Here is a 23931-nt window from a genome sequence, read left to right as displayed (position 1 = left end):
GATTTTGCTGGGTAGAATTTATGGATCAATTTAAAAGATATTTCTTTGACATTATTCGTAATCAGAAATGTATTTGGTAGGAGCCAGACCTTCTTCCATGGTAATCGCTCCTCTAAACTTCTCTTAACCACATCCAGTATGGCGACGTCACTGACGTACGACACCGTGCGGAGGAGGGCGTGTCAGTATATTTTTGACGTCTATGGGGGACTCTTGTTACTGTCCAATGGCCTGGGGGTGCCTCTGACAGTGTGAACCACAGAACCATAAGTGAAGACCGGACACCGGGGAGCACTTGCACAGACGACGAAGAGGCCCTCTGTGGGAACCTTATACAAGCCGCAAACCGTGCCATGCAAATGATGGAATAACAAAGAATGGGCATTTTGCATCGGAGGTGGATTTAAATATCCGCGCACGCAGGCGCTTTGTGCTCGCCGGTTGTCCGTGCGTGTCTTGTCGGTGTCCCTTCAAACCCACCCCCTCTGCTCTCCCCTGTTTTGGGCATGGACTGACCGACTCCTTCTCCGGATGATTTGATGGGGCTGCTCAGAGTCATGATGCCGCCTAAGTTGCAGCTGCTGGCATTGCTGGCGTTCGCCGTGGCCATGTTCTTTCTGGAGAACCAGATTCAGAAGCTGGAGGAGTCCCGAGGAAAACTCGGTAAGTACAAAAACCGAGGTACTGTACTGTACCCCCAACATGCACGGACATGTGAGGTTAGGGCGCGCAATTTGCGCAGCAGCGCAATACGCTATCACGTAGCTCTAGGAAGTACGCTCAGTTATCGCCCTACGATAGATAGATAGATAGATAGATAGATAAAAACGCAGGTTTTTGCAGTATATAAAGATGAGACCAAGATAAATTATTTCATTTCACTTTATCCACCATTAATATGACCATGTGACTCAAATATATCAATACATGAATAAGTTTGGAGTGGCCCTCTGATTCTGATGAAGCCATCTGCGGCCCATGGCTTTATCTGTGAGACAGATGTGAGTAGAAAAATGTCAGCAAAAGCCTACTAGAACATCTGAACTTTATTTAGCGTTATTCAGAGGAGCTTTTAACAGAGGCAGAAGTGTACTGAGTTTGAATGTGATTGGTTAATTCTGAACAGCCACATAATCAGGGTGTGCACCCGTCTGCAACCTATTATCCCAGTTGTTTAGTTTTACCTTCCAAAGCTAAAAGATTTTTTTTCCCTTCAATAGAGTTATGTAGCTTATAGCTCACATAATGGTGAAAACGATATGACAATTTTTCTTCTTATTTTTCTAGGACAAAAAAACTGATATTCAAACAGGGGTGTGTAGACTTTTTGTATTGACTACTGCATAGATAAATAACTAGCCTCTTTTTTTTTTTTTTTTTTTTTTAATCCCAGGAGGTGAATTAAATTGTTCCATAAGTAAAAATGTATACGTATACATTCGTAATTATTAAATTAATACCGTTTTGAAACATTGAGGTGGAATTCAAAATTTGTTTTTATCCAATCTACACTAGAACAAAACCCCAGAAAATTACATTTTGCATGTTGATATGTGGTAAGTAATAAATACACTGGCACCTTGACTTATGACTTTAATTTGTTTGTGACAAAACTTGTATCTTAATTTACTCATTTATCAAATCTGTTTTCCTCACTGAAATGAATTGAATTGTCATTAATCAGAAAAAAGAAAAAAAAATCCCGTTTTTAATAAAGAACATAGCACTGTTGTAAAATAAGCCACATAAAATGTGATAAAAGCAATAAAATGTAGATAAAAGTGGTTTAATAAAGTGTAAAGTCACACACAAACTTTCATGTGTGAGTTCTCTTATTTTGTATTTGTGTTCCCTTTTTGTGAACTTGTATACAAGCGGGTCGTGACTTGGTGACAAAAGCAAAATTGAATCCCAGAGCGGCAACAGTTGAGAAGCACTGCCTTCAAATCTGAACGCATCTCTTGGCCGTAAACGCGTCTCCCTCATGGCTGAGGAGAAGCCAGTGTGTGTTTTGCATACGAGATCATGTGCATGTATAGCTCATATCTTCCCTTAAGCAGATAAATGGCAAACGAATACAAACATCCCTCAGTATGATGCAGTGCGGTTCGACACCAAAACAATGATGAGCATTTGGCTATAGTAGATTAACGGCGTCAATTTAAACTGAGCATTATCATGTTTCTAAATCTGGAATTTTTGTTGCAGCTTTTGTATTAGGTAACGAAATGCATACTGCATATAACCAATGATTAAATAGTGGCTGGTGTATTAATGTTGGTTAGGCTGGAGGTACTTGGAGTCAAGTATTTTTTGAGGTGGTACATAATGCCATCCATCCATCCATTTTCTTTGACCGCTTATTCGTAAAAATAAAAATAAAATGGAGAACCTCTGGTGTAAGGCATGAGATGGGATATACATTAATGTCAACACATTATTGTCAACACGAGTGTCTTGTGATAGTGAACGTAACTTATTTACTTGAGCCTTCATATCTCGTCAGGTTGTCATATTTCTCCACTTGAAACTTCACTTAACCATTACCTCCCTCAAGAAGGTTGTTTTGTTTTGTTTATTCTTGTGTGCGCACAACTTCAATGTTACAGTTAAGGCACACTATCAATCATTATTCTATTATGATGAGATTATGAAGGTACGCATTGATGACATCATACAAAGTTGGAATTTTCTTTTAATAATCCAATGAGAGTGAAAAGTGCACGGTCACAAGTAGGGATGTAACGATATGGGCAATATCGTGATATTGTGATATTAAAACTGCCACAATATCGTCGTCGTCATGTTCACAATATTTAAAGGGAACATATCTGTTAAAAAAAAAGTCAGGTTGATTTCCATTTGTGCAGTTCTTGAACCCTCTAGTGGCTAGTTTATTAGTGTAATTTAATTTTCATTAGGGATGTTTTGGCCTTCTATGTTTTAAATCTATGCTAACTGTCAGATGAAGGAGAACCTAATTTGCTTGTGAAGCGATCAATGTGTGCTTGTATTACCAAGTAAGTGTCTCAATATTGTTATTAGAGATTGTAGGTGGTTTATATGCATTGCGGTTATGTAAAAAAGCACAATATTGTGCTTTTTTTTTAGTATGAGCTCTTTTTTTTTTTTTTTTTTTTACAATATTGTGAACTTTTTTACATACATGCTTGCATCTATTGTGTCAGACCTAATGGGTCGACCGCCCGGTCGGGCTCCCGTTGCTTGTCGGTGCTGCTTTGCTCTCGCAAAGTTTTACTAGCTTTTCTTTTTTTTTTTTTAAACTAGCTTTTCCCACTAGCCGCTCTTGTTAGCCACTCCAGGCTATGGCTCTGACTAACTCCCGGTAGCTGCTGTTTTTAGCTGTTCCAGCTAAATCCGGCGTGCTCGGTCTTTCGTGGTCACCCGCCGGGCTTTACACCGGCTGCCAAGTCGCTGTTGCTCGCAGAGATGCTCGTTAGCTCACGCAAAATAATAATTGGTGGTAGGCTTGCGAAGTGTGATCTCTCTGAGTCACCATAGTGTGCGTGCTATGAAATGCATGCACTTCGGCTTCATTCTATGATATAGTGACATCTAGTGGTCAATTATTACACACTGTTACTTTAAATCAAACCAATTTTCTGATTCTTATCTTACTGACTTACGACTGAAGCTGCTTGACAACTTCACACTACTTGCATGATTAGTGAAGAGTGAGATTTCCAACTAGTACAATTTTATAATGTCACTAGTTGTCCACTAGTGCATGTTTGCCTCAGTAGTAACATGTAGTTGTCCAACTAGGCTGTCAGAGTTGTCCTACTATTGCAGATGCTTTAATTTGGCTTGTGTAGGAATTCCAAAGGCTACAAAATGTTTAGATCCATTCTAAATCCAGATTAGAAAATGTTTAGCTCAAAATAACCATTTTCCACTATGATGGCTTGTCACTTAACATTTGGAATTGATGACTATTCCCTTCAGTTCCTTCCTATATGTGTGTACATAGTGGCAAAGGAAATCACATTGCGAAATGTAGGGCTATTATACACAGCGGGTTCTCACTGTGACTCATAAAACAGAAGAAAATGAAAGAAGAAGAAGATTGTTTTTTTTTCTAGTGGAATTTCTGAAATGGAGAAATAATTGCTTGAGAATTGAGTTTGCCTTTTGTCGCAAGGCAATAAGATAAAAAAGAAAAAACAATTCACTGCCTGCCACGTAGTGACTCCTCATCTATGATAATTTATAGTCTCGGTTCGAGGTCGTAAACACGTACACTGATGATGTCGTCTGTGTGCGATATGCCAAGGTTGTGTGTGACGTGTTAAAGCTACGTGTTTGTGTGAAATTTACGCTTTGATAATGTGATGTATGATAAAAAGTACAGTATGTGTGCCCTAACTCACTACGTAAGTAGTCAAAACAGTGCGTTGGCATAAAAGCAAGACACGCAGGTGTGTGGCCCTGGAAGCCTTAATGCAGATATACAAGACCATTATTATTACTACTAATACTAAGACAGCATGTGAATTTGTGAACCTGGAATGAAAATGGCAGTGAAACAATTGATATAAGACAATTATAATATAATGATTACAGTGGTGGCAATGGCAGATTTTTTTATTATTTTATTTTTTTTTGCTCTGCGAGTACAGACTTGATGGTGATTAATAAATTTAACCTAACATTTTTAGTCAGTTTGTCGGTAGTTATTTTTCACATGATGTCGGGACACTTTCAACATCATCATCTCACTCCCATCCAATTGAAAGGGAGCAGACACTGCCTTCAAATCTCCTTCCCACCTCCCATTAGGGGTCCAGTCAGTCCCAATAAAGATCTGGGACACTGCAGGATTATCTCTCTGATGCTTCCACTGTGGGGGATTTGAAGGAACAGCAGACACCCCAAGGGTTGGCTGCCACTTTCGGGGTTCCTCCTGCCAGTTTTTCCATTACTTCATAAGCCCGCCAGAGTGGCAAGGTCATAGCAGGGTAAGCAGTGTGCACCATTTAACCGTAAACAAAACAGGTGACATGCTCATTTTTAGTAAGATTTTTTTTTTGCTGTCGTGGAAGTATGCTGCAGTGATCCATCTCAACTGAGAGATTGTGATCTTTGTAGCTGTTGTGGGGATTTTTACTCCTTTCAAATGATGGCGTATTGCATAACAAATGGATAAAAGGGATTCAATTTTTAAAATTGAGTCCCGGTCGCAAACACAATGATTAACAACCACTTTAATTGAATAGTCTCTTAACACATTCACTGCCAGCCCAGCAAAAATCCCTTATTTGACGTCTTTTTCCGTCAATGGCAATCAATGAGTTAAGATGAGATGTAACCAAAATTGACGGATTTTTAAGCAAAATTTGCCTTAAAAAAAGAAAAAAGGAAAAAAGGATGCTGCAATATAATCACAAAATATATTGGCACATTGTGTTTAACACATTCACTGCCAGCCCAGCAAAAATGCATTATTTGACGTCTTTTTCCGTCAATGGCAGTCAATGAGTTAAAGTCCCCACTGAGTAGTTGGAGAGTCCAAAATATTGGCTTGTAACATGCTTTACTGCTGCTGATAAACATGGGCTGGGCCACACACGCGCACACACACCCCCACACACAAGGGCCAGGAGCGGCCTTCCCTCTGACTGCCCACCACCAACACAAAAAGAAGTTGTTGACTTTGCAAAAAAAGAAAAGAAAAAAAAAGTCGTCCTGATGGATGACAGGACGGCGCGCACGTCTGCATGCTGGAGCTCCAAATGATTTGCTGCGTGGGCAAATTGTTTTGACGGAGCATTTTTGTAGGCATGGTGCTGATAGCTAAAACTCAGCCTGATGGTCAGGTGACCACCACCTACTGATAGCCCTTTTGCCGCTCCATCACTGAACATGGGTGTAGCTCACAGCCCCTTTCACACTTCCCGTCTATAAATATATCTATGCTAAATGTCAGTCATTGAATTATGCTTCAGCAATCAATTAAATAATGGTTTCATATTCATATAATTCGTATTTAATTACATCAACTGCATCATGTGAAGAGTACACATCTGTAATTTATGTTATGTAAAATGTGTTTTATAAAATCATTTTTATTTTTTAATTTTATTATTATTACGATATTTTTATTTTATTGTTAACACATCGGTGAAATTATTTAATGATAACTGAGTTAAAAAAAAAAAAAGGTGATTAAAATCAGGTTTAGCATTTTGCTAGTCAAAGTGGTCTGTAACAATTTAAGCTCTTATGAACCAATCAGAGACTGATATCATCGAGGACTAGCTCACTGGCCCTGTGAGGATGAATTTGAAATCTGGTTTAAAGAAACACTCCAATTGCTAATAAAGTGAGATACAAGTGGAATGTGTTGATTGACCACATTTGTAACTGTAAAGTTTAACACTCTTAGCTCAAATCATCTGTCCCAATTGAAATGAATGGAAATGCAGTGAATCCATTCCAAACAAAAACAAAACATTTTTTGGTGTTTTTATTGAAAATAATAGGACACTACAATTTTATAGTGAAAAAAAATGTACAGCAATTATGCTGCTCATTCTGACATAAAATTATACTACTGTACAGGAGGCTCAACTCCTCAGTTTCTCATTAGTAGTTCTTTGCAGAAGATAAAGAATCCCCTGTGAGTATTGTTCCATTTCATGGAACAAATATTAGAATAGAGTCTAATCGCTATCGACGTCAATTTAGAATAGAAAAATCATATGGTGAGACTTAATTCCGCCTGGCTTGCGGCGACCCGGTATCCGCTGGTCCCAGCGTGCGGTCCTGTTGGCGGCCACGCAGGTTGCAACCATTTCCACCCATTAGAGCCTTCCCTGCAGGGCAGACAAGCTGCGATTTGCTTCCAAGCTAATGGCACTCCCGAGGTTTGGCCGAGGAGTCTCCTGCATTACAATGACGCTGCCATGCAGCTGCGTGCGACCCGCTGTGGGCGTCATCCATTATTCTGACAGTAGTTCTCTGCGGCTGCTTATCGGCTGCCTGGACGAATATATACTGACTTTGCGGCGACTAAATGTTCAGTGGCAATTTTCTATGGATTTCTGCGCTTGCTTTAATACTAACTCTGTTCAGACACTTTATTTTGTAGCTCACTTTGAGAAAAAGATTCACACAACTCTGCTGGTGCTAATTGCTGCAGTGCAGTCACTAAGGAGGAGACACAAAAGTTTGTTTTGTTTTTTTTGGCAAAACCTGTCACCTGGACTCAAAGCTCAAAATTTTTTTAATTATTTGTGGGGCAGTTTTGTAAATCGATTACTTCATTTGACGAATAACTTTTTTTATTTTGTAGAGCAATTTTTTTCTCTTGGATGTTAATGTCGGGGACTTCGAGCCAGTGTTTACAAAAAGAATGACTGTATAACAAATGTACAATTAGTTTTCTTTTTTTAATTTCATCTAGAGTTTTTATGTCTTACATTCACATTGACTTGTAACAGCAAACTGTATATTATTGTTTAGAAGCAAAGCTAAGTTGATTTAAAAAAAAAAAAAAAAAAAAGACAAGATATACTGGAATGTTTATTGTGCAGACCTCAAAAGCAATATCAAAACTCACAACTATTGTGAAAACAAAAAAATAATGTAACTGATATATTTTATACTACTAATATATTATTCATTCATTTTCTGACCGCTTATTCATATATTTTTACGCTTGCTTATAGGCAACTCCTCGTGACTGGCGTAAAAACATAGTATTTAGCGTAATTAATTTCTATTTCCGTTTTAGTAAGTTTCTTATTCATTTTTCTCCCATATTTTATATACTGTTTGTAGTTTGAATAAAGATGATGATAATAATAATAATAATAATAATAATAATAATAATAATGCAATTGGCTGTCAACGAGTCCAGGGTGTACCCCGCCTGCTGCCCAAAGCCAGTTGAGATAGGCGCCAGCACCCCCCGCTACCCTTGTGAGGAATAAGCGGTCAAGAAAATGGATGGATGGATGGATGTAATAATAATAATAATAATAATAATATTATTAACAACAACAACAACAATAATAATAAAGTAGACTTTCTCTCCAGAGTCCAAACACAATAATTTGCCTGGAGTTTTGTTGTTCAAAGTTGGATGTCTCCACTTAAATACAGTCCTAGCCAGATGTATGTAAAAATTGGAGATGACAATCACTCCAGGCAGTGAATTTCGGTGTTAAATGTGCTAGCCATGTCAGTCTTTGGTTAGCTTAGCAATTAGCCTGGCTTCTCTGTATTTCCTCGCCATGCCTTCATGTGACCGATACTTGTCAAATGTGTAGCTAATTTGCTGCCATGGAAGTGATTATTACTGATTCATGAGCAAGTCTGCAATGTTTTTAACCACACTAGTAGCCAGCGAAGCTTGTTGCTAGCTAGCTGGTTGGAGGTAGCACGGAGTTTAGCACGTACGCACGTTGCGGCAGCCTGAATGCTTGCCTTCAACACACCAAAGCCTTTTTTGCAAAGTGTCCGCAGTTCAGAGAAATTTCAAAATCTGTGATTCTCAGTTTTGCTATTCAAAGTGTTTAATGAGGCGCAAAATAGATGCTTTTTTAAAAAAAATTTTACTTGCAAAATGAAACCCAGTGAGAGTTGTGGCTGACAGCAGTTTCTTACGAGACTCATTCTTAAATTTGAAATTACCAACACCCATAAATTGAGCTGTCAAATTCTGGTTCAGTGTGATTAAATACAAATTAAGTTAATAATACCTTCTTACTGTCTCCTTTTTTGTCCATTGCAAAACAATGTGAAAATGACTCTGCTCATACTGTCTGTATCTTACAGAGAATTACTGTTGTCCCTTTTTTTAATACTTGCAAGATAACAGTGTCAATGATAAAAAACAAAACAAAACAATGCATTTATACACCACATTTCACCATCATCAAGAACGCGTCTGGTCAGACTAGATATTTTGGGAGTTGTGTAAAATGAATCATTGCTTATTAAGCCATCACCCTCTGACCTTTGTAACGTTGTTGTAACGAGAGCAGATGACTCTTTGTGATTTCCAGGCTTTTTTTTTTTTTTTTTTTAAATCTTCTGGCAGCTCTTCAGCCTCAGAGAAAGCCAATTTCCAATCTGTTGTGTGGAGATACACGTTCTCTGACACAAGCCTCTGTCACGATGTGGCGGTGTTGGAGGCAGGACCCAAATGCAGGGGGCAACAAAAAACAGGGCAAGGCAGGGATGCAAGTAAAAAAGGGATTTAATTAACACAAAATGTAAACAAGGGACTATGGAAAAAATTAACAAGATCAAAAACAAACACAAGGCATGGCATGGCATGGAAAACAGGGACATGAACATGAACAGGCACAATGACTCCACAAGAACCGAACGGAAAACAGGTGACTAAATACACACAGGCTAATTGACAATGACTAGACACATCTGGGCAAGACACAAGTGGCAAGGGAAGCTGATTGGTGGATACACTGGGAAGGGAAGACACACTCAGGTGGACGTGGTTTGACATAACGGGACAAGGGAAGAGACAAGGAACACATGACAAACAACCAAAAACACCAAAAGAAAACAAAATCCCACCCCCCACAAAACCAAAACATGACAGCCTCCTTGTGATGAGTTGTGTCAAATAGTGCAGTAACGGGTCTGTAGAGGTGACGCAAACATGGAACGCTTTCTATTTTATTTTATTTTATTTTATTTTTTTTGTCACAGTCCGCCCCACAAGGGCTTGGGTTGGAATTGGACTTAGTCATGCTGGCTACTGCAGTTGTGCAATCCAAAGGACCCGAGGCAGAAATTTTCTGGAAAAGAAAATTGGTCGGTCAGGAATTGCTGCCTCCAGTGAGCCCAGTGATTTAAAAAAAAAAAAAAAACACTTAATTGAGCCAAGCACAGATTTTATATTAGACAAATGTCATGGGGCACCATCAAACAAATAATGTAACAAAGTGCATTGTAGGTGTATCCAATGTGTGCTGTAATGCCCTTGCATGTGGGAAAGGAGGGCCACCGTCGATTGACTTTATCTGTTTTACATATTTTCACATTTTTCCACCGATTTTGAACCAGTCCAACTTCAAACTAATGAGCTCATTCAAGACATATACAATACTATCACATTCCCAATTTTACAAATTGAGCTGCTCCTTCTCAACCAATTCAAACTTTCTCACTTGAAGTCTCACCTTCTATGTTAGCATTTTAACAATTCAGTTATTTCCACAGCATTTCACTTCATTCGCATGTCCTCCAGAAATTGCATCCGATCCTGTAGTTGATAATATCGTTTTCCTCTCCTCTCAGGACTCGGTTTCTTCAGTTTGCTTTGACCTCTCCATGACACCTCACGTCTTCCCCGAGGGCTGTAAAGCCTGCACGAGTCATTTGCTTCCACTCTGCATGTTGGCATCTGCTACTTTAAGCAGCCAGTAGCCCAGATTAGCTCTGTCACTCTTTTGAAACATGCCAGTGGAGCTGCTAATGGAGGAGAGACCACTGTGGCGATGGGCGTAGGTGTCGGCGATAGATTTGTGGCGCAGTGGCATGTCACGCCTGGTTCCTGCAGTAGTGTTAGAAGCAGGATTTGACTTGGGGAGTCGAGGATTTGGCTACGTCGTTTTATGTATAAACCAAAAGCTACCTCTATTTTTACTTCACTTCTGTTCAAAACTAGGCATGAAAATCATTACCGAATGCAGGTGCGATTGTGTAATAAATTGGGACGATTATTGGGGTTCCTATATTACAGAAGATATAAGTGACAGAAGTGATGTTGAACAAAAAGTTAACGATTTAATACTATTGTCACAACACTTTAACTCAGGCTTGATCTCTGCTCAGGAATGTGTTGTAAACGTGCGGTCTGTTTACACCATGAAAGTACTGTTTCAATCAATAACAACTAGTGTTGCTCCGATACCGTTTTTTGGCCCCCGATTGTGTGTGTATGTGTGCGTGCGTTTGCGTGTGTGCGTTTGCGTGCGTGCGTGCAAATACGTATAAATTTATACTCATTATTTCACCTAAAACCTTATAAATATCCCATTACCCTTAGCCTTAACCCCAGTACTTCAGAATCTTGCCAGAGTAGTGAGGTTCAAATGGTCAGGAGACCAGAGAAAAGGTCAGAAAAAATAAAGAGAAAAGAAAGATAAATCAAAGTGAAATCCAGCACCGACCAAACACTTCCTGCCTTCCGCATGGTTACAAAACCAGAGTCTTACGCCAACCCCAGAAACCTCTAAATTCCAACAAATTAACGAGATCTCAAGAGACCAGAGGAAAAACTAAAGAGAGGAAGGAGGGAAGGATCGATGAGGCAGAGTGAGATCCACAGAAACCAGCACATCCAGTCCATCAAAGTAAAATCCAGCACCAACCAAACACCTCCTGCGTGGTTACAAAACCAGTCTTACGCCAACCCCAGAAACCTCAAACTTCCAATAAATTGAGATCTCAAGTGACCAGAGGAAAAACTAAAGAGAGGAAGGAGGGAAGGATAGATAAAGCAAAGTGAGATCCACAGACACCAGCACCCACTGATTCAAGGGGCTGTGGGAGGGAGAGGCAACTTCTGTTTGAGTTTCAGTAGATGCTGGTGCGACGGATCTGGCATGCATAAGGACCACCACCAAAGAAAGAAGCCGTCAACCGCGGTCCAGCAAAGCGAGCACCGCCCCCCCGGAATCCCCCGAGCCGCGGCAGCACCAAGGCCACCCCCACGTCACCCGGGCGGACACCGGTCGGCGAGCCAACCCAGACGCCCGGAACACCCCCGCCCCAGCCCCGGCCCACACCCCCGAGCCCAAGGCCGCAGAACGAGGCCTGGCGGGCCCCCACAGCGCCCCACCGGTCCCCTTTCTGCTCCCATAAGCTTAAATGGAACAACTGATTATTAAGTAGAAAGTCGGGGTTATGCCAAATGGGAGAGAGCCCACAGGGCGCCAATTGGGAGTTTGTAATTTCTAATGCCTTCCACCAGGCAGTCAGGGTAGCGGCTATCATTGGGTTTTTAAAACAATTATGTCGTTTTATTGATTTTGTAATAAAGAGTAAATCTGACAGTCTAAGATTATTACAATCCTTCTGCTCCAATTCCAACCAACAGTTAGTATCTCTGTTGGGTTGTGTCCATAGCACAAGATATTGTAGTTGATTAGCTAGATAATAGTACATAAAGTTTGGTGCCTCTAAACCTCCTTTAGATTTACTTTCCTGAAGAGTAGATAGACTAATTTTGGCTTTTTTTTTTATTCCAATAGAATTTTATGATAGCAGAGTCCAGCGATTGGAACCAGTTAGACGTAGGTTTAAATGGAATCATTGAAAATAAATAATTAATCTTTGGTAAAACTTTCATTTTTATAGTAGCTATCCGTCCTATTAAAGAGATCGGAAGATTATTCCAGCGCTCCAGATCACTACGGATACTATCCAATAATGGTAAAAAATTTAAAGAAGTTAATTCAGTTAACTTAGGTGAAATTTTAACACCTAAGTATTTTAAATTACCTGTAGGAAAGGAGTAGTGTGGATCCTGACTTGTAGGATTCCATGAATTTTCTGTAATAGGTAATAATGTTGATTTTGTCCAGTTAATAGAGTAATCTGATAAGTGAGAGAATTTAGTTATTAATTTAAATGCTTCCCCTAGCGAGATAGCAGGTTCTTCTAAATAGAGTAATATATCATCGGCATATAGATTAATTTTATGTTCTATTGTCCCGGAGTGGATTCCTTGGATCCGTCTATCCTGACGTATAGCTAATGCAAGCGGCTCAATAAATATAGCAAATAATAAAGGAGACATTGGCACCCTTGTCTTGTTCCCCTTTGTAGAGTAAAACTCTGTGATGTAATCCCATTAGTAGTAACTGTAGCTTTAGGAGAATCATATAATATTGAGACCCATTGAATGAATGACTCCCCCGATTGGCCCCCGATTCCGATTTCCAGCTTTGCAGTATCGGCCGATGCCGATACTATACCGATACCTAAGGGTTTTAGTTTTTTTTCTCAACATGAAAAAGCTGTCCTGCCATTGGTTCAGAGCATTCAAGGGCCAATAGGATTACTTAGATCGCCTGCAGTGAATACGTCACACATCAGTGAATGTCGTGCACGAGCAAGACACAAGATGCTGCATCCAAAGTCCTATATTAGTGTCGGAAATAATGGTATCGGCATGTTACTTGTAAGTACTCACCGATACCACTGTTTTAATGCAGTATCGGGGCCTCTGCTGATACCCGGATCAGTATCGGAACAACAGTAATAACATACCTTAAGCTTCCACTTCCCTCCAACTAACTCCATTTTTTTGTAGTTAGCGGCTCCAAACGACTGGTTTCAATGAGTTGCAGTAATTTAGTGTCCTACTCGGGACGTTTTTTGTAACACTCGACATATTTCCTACCTTTTAATGAAAACGCGCGCCGAAAATCAAACTCTCTACATTCATTTGTTATGGGATGTTTTCCCTCCGGGGGGCGCAGCGGGAGCTATGCAGTGACATCAGCTGGAAGGGTCTATATGCTGTCGTAGTTCATTTGAATTATCTATCATAAAGTAAGCTGATGATTCAGTCATTCTCTTCAGTCTTCTACATGACCATGAGATGGGCCATGGTGCTGTTTTGATTTATTTTATCAAATGATGTAAGGCTTCATGTTTACAACTTAATGTTGCCAAGACTAAAAACACGCAGTTTGATTTCCATAGGAATCCATCCACCTACTATGCCACCAACAGTTATAAAAGTTTCACTAGTAGAAACAGACAGGCAATATAAATATTTAGGAACTATTTCAAACAACAAGCTGACTTTGGACTTTTCATAATATTGACAGTTCACTTAATGAAAATGTTTTATTCATCATTTGTTGAATCTTTACTCACGTTTGCAGTAACTTGTTGGTTTGGCAATCTCGGCCTGGTTAATAAAAACAGGCTAGCAGGTGTTGTAAAGTAGTGTCAAAGATAATTGGGGTTGATTTTATTGGTCTCAGCCAGGTCTACCAGATTAGATGCATTCGAAGGGCAAAGGCAATCCTGGCAGACCCCCAACATCTACTTTTTACAGAGTTTCAGCTTTTGCCATCAGGAAGGAGGTTGGCCTTTTCTAAGAAGGCAAAGTCCAATAAATACCTGCGATCATTTGTATCATCAGCTGTTAGTTTTTTAAATCAATTGAGTTTCATTCTTGTATCACAATGTCACGATGACTATGACTTGATTGTTTTTATTGTTTGTTTACTGTGTTTGATTGTGAGTTACTGCTGCACACCAAATTGCCCTCCGGGGACAATAAAGATTTGTCAATCAATACTTTGCGCCGCCGAGCACATGACAATGACATGGCCAAGCCTATTTCTCCATCACTGCTGTTTTGTACGGAACAAAAACACGTTTTGTTTTTTTCCCCTTTACAATACCGAGAATTATTATACATTATTGTGAGCTTGTAATGTTGCCAACCTCCCCACAATATCGTGATAATTATCGTATTGAGAGGTTCATATCATGATATTTATCATATCGTGATATTTGGATATCGTTACATTCCTAATAATTAATGTGATAGCTTCATTATTTTTCATGAACAATTAATACCTTTAAAAACTATTTTGCCACTTGCTGTCGACTGAAGATGACATCACCTGCGCTGAGGAAACAGATAATGGCCAATCATGGCTCAGTTTGCTGACCAAACCCAGAAAACAGGTGAGCCGTGATTGGTTGTTACCTATTTCCTCAACACAGGCGACGTCGTCGTCAGTCGACAGCAAGTGGGAAAATGTGTTTTTAAAGGTATTAATTGTACATGAAAAATAATGAAGTTATCACATTCATTCTGGACAAAATAAGAACTTTTTACTGCTGAAATGGCTCAATAAATATCACTTGAACACATTTCATCTATAAAACACACGTTCTCTGTAAACATTTGAACAGACACCAAAAATGCAAGCACAATACATGTGTAGCAAATAGTTTGTATTGTAGTGTATGTGTGTGCCTATAAGAGGCGGGATTTAGTGAGATGGTGTGTGTGTGACATTGGCGAGTCTGGGTGTGATCCATTGCGAACAGCAGCATCTCTTGCATAAATTGTTTCCATGTGTTTGTCTGAAAAGCAAATAGAGTAAACTGTAAACCCATTAAAAATGATTGCGTGGGCGCAAATGATGAACTGCGATATAGCAGGGGAACAATATGTGACTTTACCATTATAACTGAGCCCCTTGAGGGTATCCTTACCTATGATGTGGCCCGTGATGAAAACAAGTTTGACACCCATGATTTATGGTGACCGGCCTGCTCTTTGTCTCGCTGGGTGTGTGCTTTTGTGCAATGTGGTGCACAATGCAGCAAGTCCACTAGTGCTGCATTCGCTGGCTCCTGCAGCAGGATGACAGACAGGCTAATCAGAGTGTTACGGACAGCTTGCATCCCCCACCCTTCTGCGACACCCTCTCTCTAATAGTAGCCATCACTGCTCCTAGCTGGCATCTCCCCAACCCGACGCACGCCCCCTTTCCTCCTCGCCGTCGTCACCTCTTCCTCCATCATCTTGCCGATGTCGCTCCTGGCCAGAGGTGGCAGATCAGGGAGATCACTCTCCTCTACAACAATGGACTCCTCTCACCTTGCACCAAAACTCCACTGTTAGCATTTATGGCATCACATGCACATGGCGGGAAGCTAGAGTGACAGCTTAAAGTTGAAAATATATGGTTGTCGTTTAACATGAGATAGATGCCAGCAGGCCTTGAGTGCTAAAGTGAATTTTTGCCCTTCCCCTTTTTCTGGTTTACATAATGGTTTGTTGTTTTGTTTTTGTTTGTCAATGGATGGAATGGGAAATTGATCAAAAATCATCTTTTTTTTTGTTTTAAATGTGTATTGTGAGCAAAAAAAATGTATTTACAAAGGTGAGCATTTTTATTTTATTTTATTTTTTACCTTTGAGCATTGCATGTGCAGTTTTGCAGATAGCGGACAGTTCTTCAAAAAGACGTTTCAATCTGTTTATTGCCACTACCCAATTGAAGTTTTCCATCAAACTAAACATAAAATGAAAATAATTAGCCTATATATTGTGTACATAACCAAATCACATAAATTTGTCTTATGAAAGCTGGCGAGCATAAAGCTAACACCTATAGCAAAATGTTTAGATGTGCTAGTAAAACTAGCATCAATAACATGGAAGTTATAAGCCTTTATAAGGTGTCAAATATTTTCTATCTGCCCACTAGTCTAAACACTATGTTCTGATTAATACAGTATTGTGTTTGGGGAATATGAATTAGGCATCAAAATCTACCTGTTTTTATACAACACAGGGGGCAGCCATTTTGCTTTGAACTGAAAATGGCATCACAGTGCCGAAGAGCTCAGTTTACGAACGTCATATGACCAAACCCAGAAAACATGAGCCGCGACGGTTATTATGACTCATGTCAGAAATACTTATATCTGAAAAACCTTCACTTTTCAGAAAATCAGAAACACGGCATTTGTTGATCCGTTAACATTGCATCGTCATAGAGAGCAAGTTATTTTCAATAACCTTTTAGATTGATAGATATTTGTAAAAACAAGCCCATCTTGGGACTGACAATTAATGAATTACTTGTAAGTCAACGTTCAGTACTTATCTTGGTGTAATGATGGGAGACAATGACTTTTAAAAGATGCTACTTTTGTTCAGACGGAGTAGAATGATTTTGTTTTGGTTGGTGGTGTACCTTATATTCTTAGATTCAAAATAAGACTTCTTTCAGACTGATCAATGAATAGCAAAACGCAAATAGGCAGAGATTATGAAACTTTGTCAAAAAACCTGAAAACTTTCCCATTTTGAAAACACCATGAATCTCCACACTTCCTTTTTAATGAAGACAAAAGCCACAAGATCAATTTTGAACTAAGTGAGGCTCACACCGTGCCGTCGAAGCCTGCGGCTTTTTGACAGATGATGAAGCTGGCTGTTGTAAACATGCGACAGCAGGTGTCTGTTTCCATTCTTCCTCCCTGCTGAGCTTGCTTTTTTCCCCCTTCCTTCATCCACCCCAATCAGCTGCTCATCAAATGGAGATAAAGCCGCATCTGATATCAACTTCTTCTAATGACGGGGCTCTCATGCAGCTCGCGGGGGATCAGTAATTGTGAACATCATCTTCATTTGTGATACTCTGCTGTCGCCTGAACTTGATGTCAAAGTGCCCTCGGCTTGCAATTTAACGTCAAGGTCAGTCGACAGCAGCGGGCAGGCGGTACAGGACAAAATGGCTGCGCCCTGCCATTGATGAAAATGAATGGTTTGATAAAGTGTTGTCAATTACTTGTATGTTGGCTGTTTGCCTTTAAGGGGCGTGTCTCGGGGGTTTGTTTGAGTGCCTGGGTGTGAGCTGTGGCTTACAGCAGCTCCTTGAAAGTGCTCTTCTTTTGTATTTGTTTTTTCTGTCCTGTTGAATAAATGGCTGAAAGTGCTTCGCTGATTGTGGCTCTCATATGTGAGAGCGTTACAATACGGAATTTTGTTTCACAATGCAAAGCCAAAAATTGAACAAGCAATAACTTGTGACACTTGTTGAACTTGTATGTCAAAGCAGTATTTCGTAGCTGTATTTGCATCTATTTGTGTTTGACTAAGCCCAGTGGATGAGTATCTAAAAATATCCTAAAGCTGGGAATCTGAAATAAGATACATAAGTGTGAGTGGAGAAAGGGGGTGTTGGGATGGAAAAGAAAGAGATGGTTTTAATTTTCATTGTGATTCAATCCATGAAGCCTCCAATCCAATTGAAGCATTCCACTTTACCCATATTAGTCCAAGAATTGCCTTAAACCCATTAAGGCCTAAAGCGCCTGTCAAAACATGCCTCTGCATTGTAGAGGCGTCCATAAAGGGTTTTAAAGGCCAGATTGATCATTGTGATTCACTCAAGGGAGTTCTCCACAGTATCAATTTGGGACCACTCCCCTGTGATTTGCTCGTGATGGGCGGGACATTCTCTACAATACTTTGAGCTTATTGGACAATGCACCAACCTGTGCACGTCTACCAAACTTTCGTTTTGAACAATCATGGCAACGAATGTGATTGTCGTCGTCATGGGGGGGATGCACGAACTGAACACCTTTACCAGCTAAAAATGCACAAAGCGCCTCTCACTGTTCTTCTTCAAAAAGGAAACTGTGGTAATTCTGTGAGAACTGAATTCCAGCGTCCATGCATTATTCGTCCACCAGTGTCGCCATGTTTGGTTCGTTGTTTGTTTCCAACAGCATTGGGCTTCTTGTTCTCGTCGCAGCCATATATCCCGCCCTCAAACAGAATATCGCTTTGTGATTGGTCCGTACAAGTGTACGGATTGGTGTAAATAAATCCCGCGAGAATTCAGCTTTTAGCACAAGGTTATTACTCCACACTAAATCAACTTTTTTTTTTTTTTTTTTTTTTGCTGATAAACTGTATAAACGGATGTCTACTAATGCTGCCCATGTCCTGGTCATTATTTTGACATTTTAGTGCATGTTTGTTGAAAGCTTGAATTTGGGACAAAAACGGTGTGTTTGGCGCCATCTTAAGGTTAAACACTGGGATAAACACAATTTGTCTGTTTGTTCTCTCATTACACAGAAGTCACTTGCTATGTCACTTGTAAAGTGAGGGGTGGAGCAAGACTCTGGCTTCCTGTAGAGTTACCCATTAAAGCTTCTTTTCCCCAATAACACTTCTAATCCATTCCTCGATGGCAATGTTTTGTCTCTCCCCTCACTGATGGAGGTGGCCCTTTTGCCCCTTTGTTTGTTTTACAATTTTTTTCCCCTGCCTTCCATTGACTTCTGCTCCATCAGTGAAGCCGCTCATTGACAGAGCTGTTTTTTTCCATACACTGATTGGCAATATACTGGCCCTGCCTGTGAATCGATATTGAGACAATCCCCCTTTCTCTCTCTATGTGGACAATTAACTTCGTTAGGAATCGGCAAGACTGATCTTCTCTAGTTTTTGTATCAAATTTGAAAAATGTGCACTCGCGGGACAAAAGTATGGGGAACCTTGATTACTATGTGATCGGGAACGCAGCTTTTACCCAAACTGTTAATGGATACTGTATATAGACAGGCTTTTTTTTCTTAATAAACCAAAAGCCAAACAATTATAACTAGAGCTGCAAGCAGCTATAAGGGACCCTCTCCCCAGTTATCTCACTAGTTTAGCATGCGGTATCCACCACGAAAAGGAATTACTATTCACAGCAGCAAAAAGTGCAATATCTGATCAGGCTTATTGGCCATAATGCGATGTGGGATTGTAGTTAAAGTAAGTAACTTTAAACTTAAAAAAAAAAAAAATCAAACTTCTACACAGTTAGAAGCAGAAGTTTTGAATCCAACCAGAACTCATTCGCTGCTGGCAAAACATTTAGGGAATGGGGATTTTGGATGTGAGTCTAAGCTCTAATTGTCATGTTTTGGTTCCGTGTGGTTGGGTTCTTATTTACTTTTGGGTGTTATTGTGTTTTGTCCTGAGTTCTCCCCTTCTCTCATCGTGGTTAACCTCATCCACTTGCGTGTGTCTTCCCTTCCCAGTATGTGTAGCCAATCAGTGCCCTCAGCCTATTGTGTTTGCCGGGTGTGTCTCGTTAGTGTTGGTTTATTTGGTCGGTGGTTGTTTGTTCAGTCTGTGTGGGAGCGTTGTCCTGTCCTGCTGTGTCGGGTTGGTGTCGTCGCTATTGCTGGCGTCAAGTCAAGTCAAGTGTTGGAAGAACTGCATTTTTGGTCTCCAAGTTCCCACTCATCTTCGTCATGTTCACCCACGTCACCAAGCCTACCTCGTCTCAGTCAAGTTCCTCTTCGTCTTCATCACGTCCAATCGTCCAAGTCCCCCTCAAGTTTTCCTTGTCTCAGTCCAGTTCCCCCTCATCTTCGTCACGTCATTGTTGTCACGGTCTAGTTACCCACGTTCGGGCAAGTGGCCCCATGTTCGGCCAAGTTGCCCCACGGTCTGCCACATCGCTCAAGTTCAGTCCCCCTTCTTTCCGTCCAGCCACAGCGACCGGTCCTCTCTCTCGCTCGGTCTAGCCACGGCGACTGGTCCTCTCTCTCGTTCTGTCCCGTCTTTTACTTGGTTACTATCAATAAAGTTCCTCACATTTCTCTCCTTGCCATGTGTGTCCGCCATTGGATCCAACCACCACGTTCACTCCCACCATCCGTGACACTAATTATACAAGTCGCATCTGAGTATAAGTCACAGGGCCATCCAAACTATGAAAAAAAAAATATTATCTCATGTATTTAATTACATCATTTTTTAATGCTTAAAGTTATAGTATATTCATATTTATAACTTTTTTTTAATTTAATTTATTAGTACACAGTAAAATTTACTCTAACAAAGACTACTTGTATATTCGGTCCCAGTCTAAACAGAGTAAACAAAAACAAACAAAAAAAACAACAAAAAACACTCAACGGTTGAGAAAGGATCCCACAACCTTCAGCATGGGAGACAACCACTCTACCACTTGATCTTGGCCACACCTACTGATTGTTAACATATTTAACATATTGATGGTGTTTCCAAAAGGAGACAAAAATCAGTGATAGACTGGCGCACGGTAGGAGCGGCATGGCTCAGCAGATAGATTGGCCGGCTCCCAACTTGAAGGTTTTGCGATCATTCCTCAACCCTTGAATGATTTTCCAAGTGTAAAGTTTACTGTGTTTAGACTGAATATCGTCTTTTTCAAGTAAAATTTACTGTATAGTATTTTTTATGTATTTTGTATATTATATTCTGTAATTAATAAATACATGATTCTAATTATTAACAGTTGAGTAAAAATAATACCCAAAATGACCCCACAGTGGTTTGTGTTAATTTGGAAAGGAGGGCTCAGTTGGGGCAATGAGCATCGTGGGAGTGCAAATCGCCTTGGGTGCTCCGAGTCCCGCACCACCCCACTATCGTATGGTGTTCCACAAGGTTCTGTATTGGAGCCCATACTGTTCTCATTATATTTACTGTCTTTGGGCTCCATCCTTAGAAAACATGGGATTTCTTTTCATTGCTATGAGGATGGCAGTCAATCTATGCCCCGCTGAGTAAAAAGGACGCTTTCTCATTGAGGCCTCTTTTGTCCTGTCTGGAAGAAATCAAAGCCTGGATGGCTTTAAATTTCTTGAACTTCAATGAGAAGAAAACAGAAGTTGTAGTCTTTGGTCCCAGCGGCTCTTCTCATCCTGCCGACTTGGGTCCTCTGGCACACTATCTAAAGCCAACAGCCTCAAACCTGGGTGTCAAGATGGACAGTGACTTTAAAATGGACCGGTAAATTGCCGCTGTTGTCAAATCCAGCTTTTTTCATCTTAGGCAGCTGGCTAAGGTCAAAAATCTCCGATCTCAGCAGCACTTGGAAATGGTAATCTATACCTTGGTTACATCTCGACTGGATTACTTTAATGCACTTTATTTTGGAATCAGCCAGTCCTCCCTCCAGCATCTCCAGCTTGTCCAAAATGCTGCTGCTCGTCTCCTTACTGGTGCCCGTAAGAGGGAGAACATAACCCCTATTCTGGCCTCTCTTCACTGGCTGCCCGTGAAATATCGAGTCCACTTTAAGATTCTTCTATTTGTTTTCAAATCTCTCAATGGTCTTGCCCCACCTTATCTGGCCGAGCTCTTGCACCCCTACACACCTGGCCGGTGCCTCAGGTCAGCAGACCAGACTCAATTGGAGGTGCCGAGGGCTAAGGAGAGACTTAGAGGAGATCGAGCCTTTGCTGTTGCCGGTCCCTCCCTTTGGAACGACCTTCCACTAAATATTAGGCAATCCCCCTCTCTTTCCGCTTTTAAAACCCGTCTTAAAACCCATCTGTATTCTTCGGCTTTTGGCGCATCATGAGACTTGTTCTTGGTGTTTTGTGGTGTGTATGAGTTTGATGTTTAAGTCTACTTACTTGTGCATTTATTTATTTATTTATTTATTCACTCACGTACCGCTTATTAATTTACTGATGTAAAATGTATTTACTTGGAAAAACAAAACAAAACTTTGTATACGCACTTCAAAATGTTTCCTTTGTTCTTGTTTTGTTACCTTATTCTTTACTGCACAACCAATATTTATGTTTATGTACAACACTTTGTATACAGCAATGCCTGTTCTTAAAGCGCTTTATTAATAAAGTTGAGTTGAGTTCCTGTAATCACACTACAGCTACACTCCCCGGCATCTTTTTGAGATGGCTAGACTGGAGATGTTCAATCTGAGAAGACACGAAAAGCAGAAGTTGAGTGAGACGGCAAGAGATGCGGTGATGATAACCAGTTAAGCGCTATTGTTGTTGGCGTGTTCGCTACAAGTGGCTTCTCATTCCACGGCGTGTTCATTCTGTGCCGCGTTGGCCCGTCTCTCCCACTCATCATTAAGTCTATGAATAGCCGTTGTCTGCTCATTCTAATAGAGTGCCTTGTTTTCCCCCGACTCCTGTGTATGCATTATTAATCATCGCTTACTGGGTTGAAAGGCAGCGAGCGAAGGGGGAAGATCACATACAGTGTGGGGGTTGTACCTTGCTACCGCATCTGAGTTATTATGCAAACACTGTTTATTTGGAGGAAAGCGGAGCTGCGAGGAAAAATTACGATTGCGTGTCAGTTTCATTTGTCTGACTCGGCTGTCCTAAACACTGACCTATATTTACAACCGAAATTCTAATATTTGAAAAGTTCAAACGCAAAAGCAGACAGCCCAGTTTTTGAAGTTTGTGTCAGTGAACATTTAAGAGGCAATTATGGAGAAAGTTTGTGTTTATTTAAAAAAAAAAAAGTATTTAATGTTATTTCATCGCAAAACAAGACATTTCCTAGGAAACATTTTTAGACCAAAATTTTCACATAACTAATACATCTTTTTTTTTTTTTTTTTTTTTTTTTTTTTTTTTTTTTAGGTTAATGAAAATGTTTTCAATGCATGTATGTTGGAAGTCAATTATATACAGATTTTCACTATTCATGGACGGTCCCGATCACCCACTAGTTCATAGCAGTGATCTACTGTATGGGCCTCCTATATATTGAGGCAACTTCTTGTTTGTTGAATTTTTTGTTTTCTTGTTTAACTAAAACATTAAAAAATGACAGGCCATTGAAGTACTTATCAGGCTAATGAATGTTGTTTTTGACATGTTTTGAGATAAATATTGATTCAGAACTGCTCCAGGTGATGCACACAGCAAAAATTGTAGAGTTAAAACTGCAGTTAAAGTTGTGGGAGTTTATTTGAACTCCTATAGTGTAATTTGAATGTTTTCAGAGTTAAATGGTGTGTACAGTAGGTGTTATTTCACAAAGTTGACCACCGGGAGTTTGATCACCTACACAGTTAGATTGGCTTGCCCACCTGCTCGTCTCCAGTTTGACAGAGACAACTCGTTCTCCTTTCCTACTTGCTTATCACTGGGAAACACTGACAGACAAAGGGAGTTTGGGGCCATGAATTCATTTTCAGCCTGACTGTTGTCAACATTAACATAGCATTCTTCAAATACACTCGTCAAAAGAGGTGTTGGTTTAAAGTTGAAAACCGTCGTTACACGGCAAATCGGTCAGTGTTAAATTTCCGATCTTCGATCAGATATGCAGTAAGCAGTGTTATTTTAACACTATCAGAGTAAATTTCCTCAAGTGTTGGGGTCGATGTTGGGTATAACCTGAATAGCGCTAACTTGAGTGTTAAAGTGACCACACCCTCATTTCCAGTGAAGGCGAAACGTTCCAATTTTCCAGCATGCTGTCTACATTTCAAAAGTAATACATCCATTTGTTGTTATTGGGGTGGCGTTGCTCAGTGACAGAGTGGTCGTCTCACGATCATGGGTTTGATTCCAGGCCAGTGTGATTAAATATATATATATATA

General features: G+C 40.2%; 1 protein-coding gene across 1 annotated transcript in view; it reads left to right on the top strand.

Moving 5' to 3' along the window:
• Nucleotides 1-206: 206 nt before the first annotated feature.
• Nucleotides 207-23931, top strand: part of hs2st1a (heparan sulfate 2-O-sulfotransferase 1a) — a 61007-nt gene continuing 37282 nt past the window's right edge. The window contains exon 1 of the mRNA XM_077538278.1: nucleotides 207-663. Within this exon, the coding sequence (XP_077394404.1) occupies nucleotides 540-663 (124 nt within the window). The 5' untranslated portion in view covers nucleotides 207-539. The remainder of the gene's footprint in view (nucleotides 664-23931) is intronic.

The sequence above is a fragment of the Festucalex cinctus genome, chromosome 1 (assembly GCF_051991245.1).
Source record: "Festucalex cinctus isolate MCC-2025b chromosome 1, RoL_Fcin_1.0, whole genome shotgun sequence".
In the NCBI taxonomy this organism is placed as follows: Eukaryota; Metazoa; Chordata; class Actinopteri; order Syngnathiformes; family Syngnathidae; genus Festucalex; species Festucalex cinctus.
Note: the sequence above shows the minus strand (reverse complement) of the source record. Positions and strands in the feature narration are given on the sequence as shown.